The 14251-nt window shown below is 40.8% G+C and overlaps 1 protein-coding gene and 1 non-coding gene across 4 annotated transcripts; both read right to left on the reverse strand.

Moving 5' to 3' along the window:
* Window positions 1-3785: 3785 nt before the first annotated feature.
* Window positions 3786-14010, reverse strand: DKC1 (dyskerin pseudouridine synthase 1). Of its 3 annotated transcripts, none has more exons than XM_053472971.1 (17): window positions 13949-14010; window positions 13758-13816; window positions 11742-11828; window positions 11422-11513; window positions 10454-10638; window positions 9725-9789; window positions 9209-9335; window positions 8840-8970; window positions 8503-8646; window positions 8295-8415; window positions 8035-8153; window positions 7715-7818; window positions 7606-7645; window positions 7383-7439; window positions 6442-6486; window positions 4891-4965; window positions 3786-4092 (listed from the first exon to the last, which is right to left on the reverse strand). In XM_053472971.1, the coding sequence occupies exons 1-17, from the start codon at window positions 13962-13964 to the stop codon at window positions 4039-4041; spliced, it is 1521 nt and encodes a 506-aa protein (XP_053328946.1). In that variant the 5' UTR covers window positions 13965-14010; the 3' UTR covers window positions 3786-4038. The 3 variants fall into 3 exon arrangements, with proteins under 3 accessions (XP_053328946.1, XP_053328945.1, XP_053328947.1); XM_053472970.1 differs by having other exon boundaries at window positions 4891-4961; window positions 6426-6486; XM_053472972.1 differs by lacking the exons at window positions 3786-4092; window positions 4891-4965; window positions 6442-6486; window positions 7383-7439 and having other exon boundaries at window positions 7611-7818.
* LOC128504156 (small nucleolar RNA SNORD83) lies at window positions 7886-7962 on the reverse strand. Its single transcript, XR_008355389.1, has one exon. It is a non-coding gene; the product is annotated as a small nucleolar RNA SNORD83 (small nucleolar RNA).
* Window positions 14011-14251: the final 241 nt, after the last annotated feature.

Below are 14251 nucleotides of genomic sequence, written 5' to 3' on the forward strand. Positions count from 1 at the left end.
GTATTTTTTAAGAGCCATACCTTTAAGTGTGCCTATTTCTTTTTTTGATTCGGTGCGTTCTGCGCTCATAAAGTTTATCTGGAGGAAGAAGCCTAGCAGAGTCAAATTTACCAATTTGACTAATTCTAGAGACAATTTCGGATTGGGGGTGCCAGATTTTAGGAATTATTATTATGCATCGAAAGGCTTTTTCGCATGAAGATGACTACAAGTTTTAAATGTTGGAGAGGCTGTAATGGCCCAGGTAATCTCCTTCATATTTTTTGGGATTGTCCATTAATTAAACCTACGTGGGACTCTTTATTACCACTAATTAAGCTTATGAATAGCGAGATTGAGGTACTTGGTCCAGAACTATGTATTTTTAAAGATTTTCCGTCTCATTTGCCTAAAATAGATAAGATCATCATAGGTCATTTGCTGATTGCAGCTACTATCCTTATCCCTAAGTATTGGAAAACAGGAGTTGTTCCGACTATAAAAGAAATCTTGTATATGACCTTGGAGAATAAATCTTATGAATCTTCCATTAGGCCACCCTCAGCTTTTAAAACACAACTTTTATTTTTTTGGGACACCTGGGAAGAGAAAATTAGAAAGAAATTTTTACTGTAGTTCATCTTTTTTGTTCCTTTAGATTATTATTTTTTTAATTTTCCATTTCTGCACGCTTCTTCTTAATTTTTCATCCATATGTATTTTTTTTATATAGCGAGATAACTTTGGTTAAAGTGAAGACAGAGACTTCCGGATTGAAGATTTTAATAATTTACATTTCCATATTCCCCCCGTTTTTTCCCTCATTGTTTTTTTTTTCTCTTTCGAGTGATAATTGTTGTAACTACTATTTCGCAAATCTATGGTTTCAATTTGAATTATTATTGTACACTGTATATTGTATGTGCGATACTATTTGACAGTCTCATATGTTTGATGTTATAGTTACATTTATTTTTGTTTTGTATTTTATAAAACTGTAATAAATATTTGAAAAGCTTCCACATACTGCATCCCACAACATTACTTTCATGTTGGTTGTTGTATGGGCTGCTGAAGGCATAATTTAAAGCAGTTTTGGTGAATTAGAAACAAAAAAGTTTTTTTGCAAAAAGTATGGTCCTAGGTGTAGATAGCTTCATGTTTTCATCCAAATACTGTACTGCTTGTACCTTCCACATACTGCATCCCACAACATTACTTTCATGTTGGTTGGTGTATGGGCTGCTGAAGGCATGATTTAAAGCAGTTTTGTTGAATTAGAAACAAAAAAAAGTTTTTTTGCAAAAAAGTATGGGCCTAGGTGTAAGTGTATAGCGCGTATTCCCCTTTGAACTGGGAAAGAGGCTGTATGCTTGGAAAAACTGCCAAAGAAGGGGTCACTCTTCCAAGTAGCAGTCTCCTCTAGATGCATAACAGACCTCACAGCGGAGATAAGGGTATCAATCTCCTCCATCGGGAAAACAAAAAGTGTGTTCTCGGATTTTGCCCTCTTCAGATGAAAACTCTTCCATCTCAGGATAATCAAATTCTGAGTCTGAAAACTTGGGCTGGCAATCCCAGAGTGGGATCCTGCACTACGGGGAGGTGAGGGCAGGAAGATGCAGGGGCAGCTTGACAAAAGGCAGAGAAGGTAGACTACATCTCCTCTTTGAGCCAGGCCAAACTCTCTTTCTCCAGCCGCATCAGAATCCACAATTGAATTCAGGCAAGCGTTACAAAGCTTCTTCCTGGGGTCCTGCAAGGCTTTGTGACATCTAGTGCATTGCACATGCTTAGTCTTCATTAAAGCCTTCTTAAGCTTTCCTCAACAGAGGGGGCTCAGAATTATCAGGAGCAGACATATTAATTCAGGATGCAACAGCACCCTATAAAACAAACGTTTCCTACTTACCCATCCAAAATTACCTGTAATCAAGCTGCGAGCCACAACAGCAACAAAATGGCACCACGATTTTCAGATTTATATGGAAACGAGGCTTGAAACGCACTACCGGAAATGCGTAACGCTCCTGACCGGAATTGCAGCGTACAAGCCTGGGAAGAACCTCATGCGGAGAGGAGGTGCAGGAGCAGAGAGGATGCAACTCTGGGCGGCGTGGCAACAGCCAACAGGCTATGGTGCAAGAAGTATCCCCCACCAACGGGGCTTAGCCCAGAGGACTGGCTCAGCCTAGAGCCGTAATAAAACAAATGGGTGACAAGTCCTCCCACCTGATGTAGGGCAGGAAAAAATACTGGGGTTTTCAAGTGTTTTAAGTCCTGCCCTATCCCAGGTAAGGAGGAGGAGTCTATCCTTAGCGTCACCTGGGATGGCAGGGAAAAATGCATTTTTATTTCCGAACCTGCCCCCCCCAGTTATGCTTTGCACCCTATATGCCTTATACCCCTACAGGCTACTCTGCCCCCCCTTATATCCCCTATTTGCAAATCTGCACCCCTATATATGCTCACCTTGACCCCATGCGCCAGACTCTTGAGGTCAAGTGGAGGCAGCCGACGGACGCCTGCCCGATGCACGCAGACAACCGCTGCTGGCCGGCATTTACCCAGCAGCCGCCAGAGAAGAGGATACAAGTCCCCAAGTCCCCCTGCAGTGCTGGGAGCGGGGGAGATCTGGATCTTAGAGTGCAACCTCTATTAGAGGTCTGATTATAAGACTACATCAAATATAAGACGGATATTTTTCCCCCCAGAGCATTTGCTCTGGGAAAAAAAAACCCTTATAATCAAGCAAATACAGAATTTTTTTTTCACACAAGTTGTACTTTGGGTATGAATTTATATCTCCTGGTATAGGTCATTGCCAAACAACGCTCCAATGTGTTCATCATCACCCAAGTACAGCGATACCTGGGTTTGTCAGGTTGTTTGAGAATAAAATGCCTTATTTGTAAAAAAAAATGCCTTTCAACATGTACTACCCCCATGTCCTAATTGGGCCATCCTTGAATCTGTGCAATTCTATTTACCCCATCAAACCACATAATTTTGAAAACTAGACATCTCAAAGTACTTCAACCCTTTCAAATGACCCCCTGGACACGCAGGGGATCTTGACAATCTAGAACTTGAAGAAATGATTAACATGTCAAAGAAAGGTGAGGTTATTACGGGAGACTGGTAGGTGAGAATAATTAAAGACAAGGGAAGTATGTTAAAGAGGACATCTTAAATTGTTCAGAAGAGGGCTACAGAAATGGTAAGCGCTCTGTAGGACAAACTTGCAAGCAGCCATGGCCTAATTAGGACACGGGGCATGAGGACCAGATGTGCAATTCAGGTTTTGAACATGTCCCACATGTCGTGCCCATGTCCAATTTGGGATATATTGAAGGCGGCTAATTTAAACTTACCCCACTGAACCATACATTTTTGAAAAATGAAGACCTCATGAGTATTTTCTCTTTCCATGCCAGGATTTCTGGGCAGATAAAGCACTAATTTTAAGACTATTTTTTTTTTTCTTTACATGAACTGGATCATTCCCCTAATTGTGACATCACTGAAAATTTTCAATTTACTATGCATTCTTGGGTAGGCTTTTGGTGTTGAATGCCTCAATAGTGGAGCATTTCAGCAACACTGAGCTTAGGAAGAGATGATCACCTCTTAAATGTATTTAAAGCAGGCATCCGCCTGCCCTGGAGATCGGTCACACAGGGCCTTTGCAGCAGTTTTCGGTGTTGCCGAATGCCTCTGATGTATGACAGCAACGTTTGAGCTCATTTAAGGCATGACTTAATATGACTGGTCGTTAAGAGGTTTAAGCAAGTATCAGAAACAGACAATGGCAGAAAAATCATTTATTGGGCTACTGTTTGCCTTACCAAAATGACAAACAGGAAAAATCAGATCAACACTAATAAAAAAGAAAAAACCTGTCCTCACAAGGAACTTAACTTACACAGCTGGTGCATCTCTGTAACACCCTTAAAACAGGATAATCACAGAAACACCAAGACCTAAATAGACAGAAGTGGCCACCAGTTAAAAATTTTCTAGCATAAGTATACAGCTGAACATAGGTAAAAGGATGATTTAATCAGACGTTTCTTTGATTTTCTTTTTCTTCTTCTTCTTCTTCCCCGACAACTAAGGAAAGAAGAGCCTTGTGAGAAAAACTGTTTCCACATTAAGCCTCGACGATTCAGGAAACCAATCGTGGGTAGTTAACATTACATAACCAAGCGGCTATTCTGTCTCCCTCCAATCACATGTACCGTATTGGCTCAAATATAGGCCGCACTCCCCCCCCCCCCACTGTAAGTCTTTAAAGTGGGGGTGCGGCCTATATTCGGGCTCTAGCGCCAGGCAGGCAGCGGGGTTAGGATACAGATCCCCCGCAGCGGTGCAGGGGACCTGTATCGTACTCTCCGATACGCACAGACAGCCTCCCCTGCCAGCACTTTCCACGAGCAGACTCCCGGGTGTCTTGCGGGGCCGCAGGGGACATCCGGTTGTATACATGTATTGCGTAGATGCCCGCCAGATACCCGGGAGTCTGCTCTGGTAAGAGGGGAGGGGGACAGACTGGCAGCATGTTTTTTTTGGTGTTTTAAAGAAAAAAATAAAAAAAAAATAAAAAAAAAAACTTTAAAAAAAAAAGCACCAAACTTTTAGGGTGCGGCCTATATCCGAGCCAATACGGTATATCTGCACTAGCCACCACATATCCTTATTTTACCACTACACCCACTGTATTGATTTTGTGCAGAACTCATTGCATGCATTGCGTCGATAAACGTGCTTTATAAACTATAGAAGGTGAAAGGAGGAACAGCGTGGGGTTATTTTTTTGATAAGTCTTCATGATAAAAGGTATGCTGCTTCTGCTTGGAGAATAGGTGCAATACTACTCAATCAAGGAATGTTTTGGCATGCACAAGTCACCTCTGTAGTCTCTGATGCATATTCTTTTTCATCCTTTGTTTTCTTCTTTTGGACAGCGTCGTCACCACTCACTCTCTAAAAATCCAATTATAAAAGCATAGTTAAATTAAATTGATAATGCAATTGTGACTATAACCTGAACTTCACAGCTTAACTACAGGCTGCAATATTAGCAAATTAACAGATATAGGAAAGACTGAACTTGATTGACGCATGTCTTTTCAGCCTATGTAACTATGGAATCAAGTGTATCTAACAGAATGCAAATTGGACCATCGTTTATTGCCACACTAGCTCCTATTTGATTTTAATGTGAGCTCAGTACACACCGACTAAAATAGTGTGGGCAAGAACCTTTCCACTTAATTTGGATGGGAGGAATTCCACATGGCTTATTCTAGGATGCAGTCAGCAGCCAGACTCACTACTAAAACAAAATCATGGCTGTGCCAGTTTCATCATTAGATCTTAGGACCAAATTTTCCTCCAACTGCTGCACCTACAACTTGACGGCACTGGCCACAGAGGCGGCCGCAATACTGAGAGGGAACACAGGATTTAAAAATAACTTGTTCGATTTCTTGTCTATGACCTCTTCGGGTATTTTAGATGGAGGAAGATTGTTCCTGAAGAGGTGGTAGGTACACTTAATTTCAGTTCTGTGTCTGGAACAAGAGCCATGCAAGGCATTTGGTTTTGGAAAAGATCTTCCATGTGTGTCTGCCTACAAAGACCTGAGCTAACACTCCCACCATACCCAAAGGAAGAGCACACCAAATGCAGGGATGGTATGTCCAAGGACCTTCCTCAATGGTGTCCACCTCACAGGAGCAGCCAGTCCAACATGCCTCTGGGATACAGCTCTGAGGCGAGTTTGCCCAAGGGACTCTCACCAAGGGGAAGCTGAGGCAGCCTATCCAACTACTCTTATCGAAAGCATGTGGGGTGCAGGAAATCAGAGATGGTGCTCCTACATCTCATTAAGTTCTGCAGGGGATCTCAATGGAAAACTACTCAAGTGGCACAGATCTGAATAAGAAAGAATTGGCTCAGTCCAAGTCTTAACCAGGCTTCTAAAGACTTTGTACTTATTTGATCTCATTTCCATGCTTAACCCATTTGCTCCCTTTAGGAAATACTGGTAAGTCCTGACTTTGTTGCAGAGATCTGTCACTGCATGGGACAGCAGGCTCTGTATTAGGAGCCTGGACTAGGCATTGTTGACTTTCCGCAGGCTGATAGTGTGTAATGGCCAGTAGTTATATAAATAATGGGAGCTCATTGGTGTCATTGTTGAAACCCATCAGAGGATCGCAAGAGACTCAGCAGGGTCTTTTGATTGTAATCAGCTATACAGTGCTATGGAGGCCTGCTTGCTGATCACAATGTTTAGCAGAGTAGGGGAATGAGGGAGAAGCAAAAATTCTCACTTCCAAGAAAGGGGGGGGATTTAGGCAAAGAATTATAAGGAACATCAAATGCAGCAGACTGCCAAAAAGGCATTCAAGCAGTCTTAGCCAGTAAGTGAACAGAACATGCCTGAATGCTTACAGTCTGTGCAGAATCACTGTCAGTATCGCTCAGCATACGCTTCCGCTGGTAAAAGATAAGTAAAGATAAAGGATTAGTGCACATACATATCAGAAGCCAATAAAAAAAAAAAACTCTTAGCACAATATCTTCATTTTGATCTCAATTGAAATTAAATACAAAGTATATACGCAAACTTCAACCTGGCAAATTCCCATTATCTAAGCAACTTGGGTGATCAGCATTTGAGGGACAATAGCAACACTAAGATGCCAGTCTATAAAGCTAGTGCATATACATAGATCTGAAAAAAATATATATAATTTATACATATACAGACATAATTTAGTATCGGACAGGTCTACTAGAAAAAGCATATTAAAAAGGACCAAGCACCTAGGAAAACAGTTTTCATAATCTGCAGCTGCTCTCCTCCATGATCTGAACATTCAGGCCACTGAGTGATTGAATCTGTCAATTAGTGGCAAGAATGGGCTCCTGGAGTTGTTAACTGGCAGCACGTATATCACATACATTGAGAAGGCGCAAATGAACATGGGGATTTATAAGGCAAATAAGCCATAGAAAACAATGACAATGTAAGAACCTATAAGCACCTGTGCCCCCAAACCGCAAATGACAACTTGATGCATTCTCTTAAAGAGTTTTGGCATAAGGCTACTGATGTTGAAAGTTGTCATGGCAACCAATTCAGTCGACAGCCAATCCAATATCTGAGTCACTGGAATGCAAATCAACAGCCTGTCACGCTTACTCTACCACAAAGGCCAGTAATTGACGCTCATTGGTAAACAGACAACCTGACCTACCACATACATAAACAGGACAGCTCAAGGGAATCCGTAATTTTGGCTTGACAGTACATGCCTTCCTGAAGGAAATTCCCACACACCACAGGTTTCCAGTCCTCAAAACAGCACACAATACCCTTCACAACTTACTTTTTTTTGGCTGGAATCCTCAGGAGTTGCACTGTCCATGTCTGTCATTTGTTTCCCCTAGGAGAAAAGCCTATTAAGAACGTAATCTGCTAATAAGCAGTGTGGGCCACAAAACCAATACTAGCAGTCCTGTGAGTGCAGCCATTTTATGTAGCAGGATAACTCCCCCAAAAGATAGGCAGACAAGAAGGATAACTGCATAAAAGAAAGGGGGCCAACATACCTTAAGCTGGTCCTCCTGGAGCTGAACTTTCTGATGAGCACTAAAAACGAGAATAGTGTTACAAAATATGGCGATTTAAGTTAACTCTTAATGTTTAAAATAAATCTACCTGTAATCCCTGTATCCCTGCTTCCAGCTTTCTGGCGTGTTGTTGTTGGGTTTGCCATGCTTGTCCAAAAGTCCTTTCTGAATCATCATCTTCTTTTGACTGGCCTAAGGACATTAATAGGCTCAAAAAGGGATAGAAGCAAGTACGACAACATTCACAAAGCTACTGCAAAGCCATCAGTTATAGGGTGATAGATTTAAGTCAGCATCACAACAAATGCTCATGACAAGAACATATCATCATATGGCTCAACTACTTAATAGGTTACCATGTGTGCAATCCATTTTTAAAGGTATATCAGATATACCGACAGTTCTCACCTTAGGTCCAAGACCCCACTTACGGGGGTAAGTGTCCCTTTCCATAATAACACGCTTTATTTTTGCAACAATGCCATGGTCACAGGTAGATATCACAGCTGTGGTCATCAAAGCAGTAGCTGCAAGAAAGATTAAATAGCTTTAAATTCTGTTGAAATTAAATTTGTTAATTTTTTTACAATTAATCCTTACCTGCTAGTTTTGAACTATGCTCAGATCAAGTTCAGTAAATTAAAAAGCTAAACTAGTATACAACTCACCTATACAGATAGCCTCGCCCTTTGTTGTCACAACAACAACATCCTGATTTAATTCAATGCCATCTTCATATCTCAAGAGTCCAGGCAGCATGATTTTCGCTCCATAACAAATTGCATTAACCTGCAGCATTAAACAAGTTATTACTACTTGCCACTCATTTAACCCTAACAATCAAATACTTCCTAATTATATACTGTTGATTCTCACAGCACTATCTTTCATGACCAATCTCTTGTGTGACACTAGAAGTTTTTCCAGTGGGAAGATCACTCTACGGAGGTACGTTTCATCCTTATTGTTGTCAAATTGCCACTGAGCATCTAGGACATCATGCATGGTGACAAGATTGTCCTATGGGAAAAAAAATCATGTTTTAAAACATATTTAATAAGGAAACAGCACTTTAATGTCAGCAGCAGGTTAGAGTATAGGTGCTCTATGCCTGCAAGCTTATTACTGTCCCAAAATGTAATTACCAGCCTGGGGAGAGAGGCCACAGACTGAACTCAACACATTTGGGTTAATGAGAAGTTAAACATATTACCTTTTCTCCCAGGACTCCTGAACGAACACGGCGTAGCTCTTGCATTTGACCTCCAACTCCCAGCAACAAACCAAGGTGAACACATAAGGTGCGGATATAGGTACCAGCTTCACAGCTCACCCAGAATATACCTGAAAAATAGTGGAGTGTTCAGATTTGATTAGAAAACACCAAGACTAGGTAGGTTATAAATAGATGCACATTAGGGGTAATGGACAAAAATGCTCCCACCATGAAATCTAATCACAAGGATAGAGTAACACAAGGGGCAGGGCTGATCTCAAGTGCATTACCTACATTTTGTAAACAAAACTTCAAACTCCCAGATTCTAAATTTAGTGAAGAAATTAAAATATGCATTAGCCTCACCAAGCCGACGCTCAGGATCATATTCTATAAGTTTGCTTTCATATATTGTTCTTACTCGAAGTTGCCTCTTTACAGCTGCAATCAGGGGTGGGCGCTGGAACAGAGCGCCAGTGAGAGTTTCCAGAGCCTAAAGTACCAAAAATAAGTATTGACATTGCATTTGGAAGTTCTCTCTGTATATTAATAAGCACTTTATTAAAGTGAGGTCACATCCAACATACCAATAGCTTATTAGTTCCAGTATAAGCAGAAAGGTTCTGTGGGGTCAGACAGTGCATCCTCATCTTTACCACTAGTCAACTCCTGTTTTTTTACACTCCATGCTGACCACAATGCAGGACACATTGCAGTCAGTTTAAGTATAAAAATAAGCAACCAGTGCCCACCTGGAACCAGATTGCTCCAGGAAACTGCCATGTGATCAGAGAATGGATAAACTGTGTCATCATGCCACATTGGAGAAACCGATCAGATATGAAGGATTACTGGGAATGCAGACAGAAGATGGTAACTTACCCGCGACAGCTGCAGGTCATTTTCCAATGCATTGTGCAACCTTACAATGCCAACGTATTCTTTACCTTAAGGGGACAGATCAGATGGTGTTGCAAATGTTAGAGACAAATAGGTAGGCAGGTGACAGCTAAACCACTTAAATATTTTGAAGTAAATAGTTTGCTAGATCAGAAACAGCACAGGTTTACTACAGGAATATATGTCTAACTAGCCTGTTTTTTAATGGGTAACTAAAAGAGCAAGGAGCTGTAGACAGCAATGCAATGTTTGGATGTTAAAAGTTGACTGAAAGGAGACAAAATGTTGTAGCCAATTGTGTATATTCAGAGTATGTTCTCAGTAGTGGGGTACCCCAGGGATCAGCACTAGTAACCATATATTGCTAATAAAATGTATTACCACGGTACACATTCATGGTGAAAGGCAAATGACTCAAGTAAACTGTGTGACAGTTGCGGAATGTTGATAAATGCAAAATACAATTGGGATAGAAAAAAATATATTTTCTGTCTGAGGAGAGGTATTTTATCAGGAAAGACAATGGGAACTCAATATGCATAGTTTAGAGGAAAGAGCAAGTGCATTTAAATATGCATGGATAGAGCTACCCTTAATCTACGACAGACCAAGGACTAATTAAGATCCGAGTTTTACCTCAGGAAGAACGGAGACAAAATGGGTTAAATGGTTCGGATTTATCAAGTGCCATGGTAATGCCTAAAAACTTACCAGCACTTTGCTGAGACTTCACAAGGCGCGTAGCTCGATCAATACATACAATGAGACAGCCAGTCACTTTCGGATCCAGCGTTCCACTATGACCAGTTTTTTCCACACGTAGTATACGTCTGATCCATGCCACCACTTCATGAGAAGAAGGGTTAGCTGGTTTATCGAGGTTAATGAACCCTGTCCTACAAACAATTACATAAATTGTTAATCCAATCTAACCCAATACCTGTTAGCACTAAATGGGCAGTGTTCCTAAGGGTCAGGTGAGTGAAGCAGGATTTGGTTTTACTGGGGACAGAGTCACACAAAACTACACACATCTGAAAGTTTAGTCATATGCACCCCTCTCCCTCTAGGATCATATTTAACCCCTTCAGTGCCCTATGGACATACCGGTATGTCCAAAAAAAACAACAAAAAACCTCCCAAGAATCCCCTATGGATGTACCGGTACGTCCTGCCCTTCTTGCAGCGGCAGGGACACATCCCTGATGCTGCACGGAAGATCAGGCTGTCATCGCCGGCTTTCTGCTGTCTGATCTGATGCAAGCCGTTGCAAAAAGCACAAAGACAAGCATAACACTATTCACATACACTCTGATCATGTTTGCTCTAGGATATACCAAACCCCTTTGTTCAGGACTATATTAACTTTTGTCCCCATGCATTTCTTATACTTTAATCAGCAGCAGGACTAAACAGAAGCCTTTTAAACACATGCAGACATGAGTCTTGCTAGAACTCCCACCATATCTGCTGAGCCATTGCACGGCAAATAGCTAGGGGAGCGCTGCACAAATTTATATGATCTGCATACAATGGATGGTGTGTCCCTTTGAACTATTATGCCCGGTCAGGTTTTAGTTGTATCTTAACAATTTAAGATTTAGGATAATACACTGAAAGTTAGCAACTTTATTATATGTCAGACATGAGTGCTCTCACATTTTCTTAAAGACACCTACTTAATATATTCTGCAATGTCCCTCTTCAAAGGATTTGAGCCAGAAGGAATAGGAGTATAGTGAGCCGTCCGAATATTCAGTTTATCGAAATTCTGCCCAAACAAAAAAGGTAGCTAGAGATCATAATATATACACACACACACACACACACACACACACACATCTAGATATCCATGTACAGAGCCAGAACAATTTACACTGGATAAAGTGTAGTTTAACTGAACAAATGGAAGTATAAGCAGAACAAAAAAAAATAAAAAAATACTAAATTACATTAAGTTTCAGAGAACATATCCAACGTTAAATACACAGAAACAGACCTTTAACAATAGAGGCCACTGAGATGTATCCAGTTGAGCCACTTTTGATTCTGGTTGAATTAGAAAATCTCCTTCATGTTGTATATCCTATAAAAAAAAAAAAAAAAAAGACGCAGAGTACATTGGTTAATATATATATCGTTTTATCTAACCTTAATTATATAGGCTATGCTGGGCCCCCATATTCAGAAGCACCATGAACACCATGGTCGTGTTAATTACATGGTTACACACAAAACAATGATCAAAGAATGCTTGCCACTTGCATAGTTCTGATAACAAAATTACACCTAATGGCAAACCAAAAACCAACACAGCAATGTAAGACTCAGTACCAGTTACGGCAAATATTTGGAGTTGTTTCCGCCAAAGGTGGCACAATCCGTTATTAGGTTTAGGGGTGTCACGGAAGCCTCCATGTGCTGGGCTCCTGGAGGGACGGCCTCTTCCCTACAGATTAGGGACCTGGCCTTGGAAGGGTTTTTTTTTGGGGGGTACAAGAGGGACCACTACTTCCTCCTGGTACAGAGTGCCATGTTTCCCCGGTTACTAGAGGTTACGTGTGGTGTGCTACTCCCCACCAGGTCAGCCCTTACAGGACCTCTATGTCCAGTATTTGGCACTGATCAGTTTTAAACAGGTTTCAGCTGGAAGTCCAGGAACCTCTAGTGTTTACCATCTTCCCCTACAGACTACAATAGCAATGCCCTACTGGTCTGAGGTGGGCACAATGCAAATACTGAGTAGTGTGCGAAGGATGGCCTGATTGAGAATTGTGTGTTTTGCTGTGACTATAGTCTGTAAATTACACCCTTACGGTTTTATATACCTATGTGTTACTCGTTAAACGGAGCTCCTAATTTTAGCGGAGAAAGCAGACTCTAGTGGATTTAGGGTACCGAGATCGGTTACAGGAGGCAATTACTTTTTCATATGGGTAACATGTTTATATTAATTCAAGGTAATGAGTTTATCAAATTATTTAAATACTGCATTTGGTGTTTACACACATTGTCTTATATTAAAATTAGCTTGATGATCTTATACATTTAAATGTGGCAAGAGAATATTGATAGAAGCAAATACCACAGCACCATAGATTTGTAAACATACATTAAAAAGGATAACAGTGATTATACATATGGCAAACAAGGGGAAAAAATGCTTTAGGCCCTTGCTGGCAAACACCCACTCCCCACATTGGAGGATTAAAAGTGGCCCCAGGTACCAACCCCAGATAGGTAGCAAACATTTACTATGCAACTTGACCCCGCTGCATTCCTGCCTGGCTCAGATTAGGCTGGCCCTTTGTAAAGATTTTTGGACCAGCCTTGGGGGAAGGAATCACCCCCTGCCCAGCCAACCCCTAGTTTTTATTGAAACAATGAACAGTACATTGTGTGCTTTAACCCTTTATTTTCTATGTGCCTAACAAGCACTATGCTGCAAAATGAGCATGTCACACAGTATGCACTGGATTAAAAAAATAAATAAAATCAAAGTGTGTGCCATTTCTTTCATCTTGAGGCACATCTTAATGGATTTTGGTGATTTGTCTAGGAGTAAATATAAAATATAGCTTGTCAAAACACGTAAGTATTTGGTATTGGACAAATGGCTGTGAAGCCTAAAAGCTCCCGATGAAATAAATAGTCGACCTTCCAGAAATATGCTAAAAATTGGATTACCCATCTTAAAAATCACCAAAACACACAACTAGCCCTTAAAAGAGTCGGTATAGATTTGTATGAATACATTAAATTAAAATGGGAAATCATAGCTAAACATATTGTAAACACACAAAAACGCTGTTTTTGGGCACAAAGTGCCCTCAGTAAAGAAAGTTAATATGGGGCCCACCAGCGTTTATTTTAAAAAATAAAACAACCGTACGCAATAAGGCGCTAATACAGGAACACTGCAACGCATGGAAAAATAGAGAGAGAAAAAAAAAATAAGATCTTAAGCATCGAGTGCCAAACATTGCTATATGTGCAAGGGTAAATTAGTACTTACTGCTACTTCTTCAGACCCGAGCACATGACTACGACGTTTCTTGGGCTTTTTCTTGAAACCTGGTAAAAATGAAATTCAAAAACGTACATCTTTAACGAATAAGGAAAGATAACAAAAAAAAAATAGAAAACCCGCTGCTTCAATAGCTAAAAAACATAAGGAAATTGAGACTTTGTACGCGCAATACTAACCCTCCACCTCCGCCATGCTACCCTCCAGCTTCCACGCGGTGAATGAGAAAGATGGCTTGTTTCTGTAAAAGGAAATAGAAAGTAGGAGGGCCAGTTCAGAAACCCTACCCTATCCGGTAACGCAGTGACGTAATGAAAACGAAGCGTTCGATAGTGAGTGGGGAAGTTAGGTAGCTGCAACGTGGTTCCTTTGCATGTCAGAAATCTTTCGGTAAACAATTCAATAAGACAGCGTGCTTTTTCCTTGTTGAATCAGTCAATATAACGAATCTAGCATGCTATTTGTTATATGTAATAATGTTA

Source organism: Spea bombifrons, chromosome 8 (genome assembly GCF_027358695.1).
Source record: "Spea bombifrons isolate aSpeBom1 chromosome 8, aSpeBom1.2.pri, whole genome shotgun sequence".
NCBI lineage: Eukaryota > Metazoa > Chordata > Amphibia > Anura > Pelobatidae > Spea > Spea bombifrons.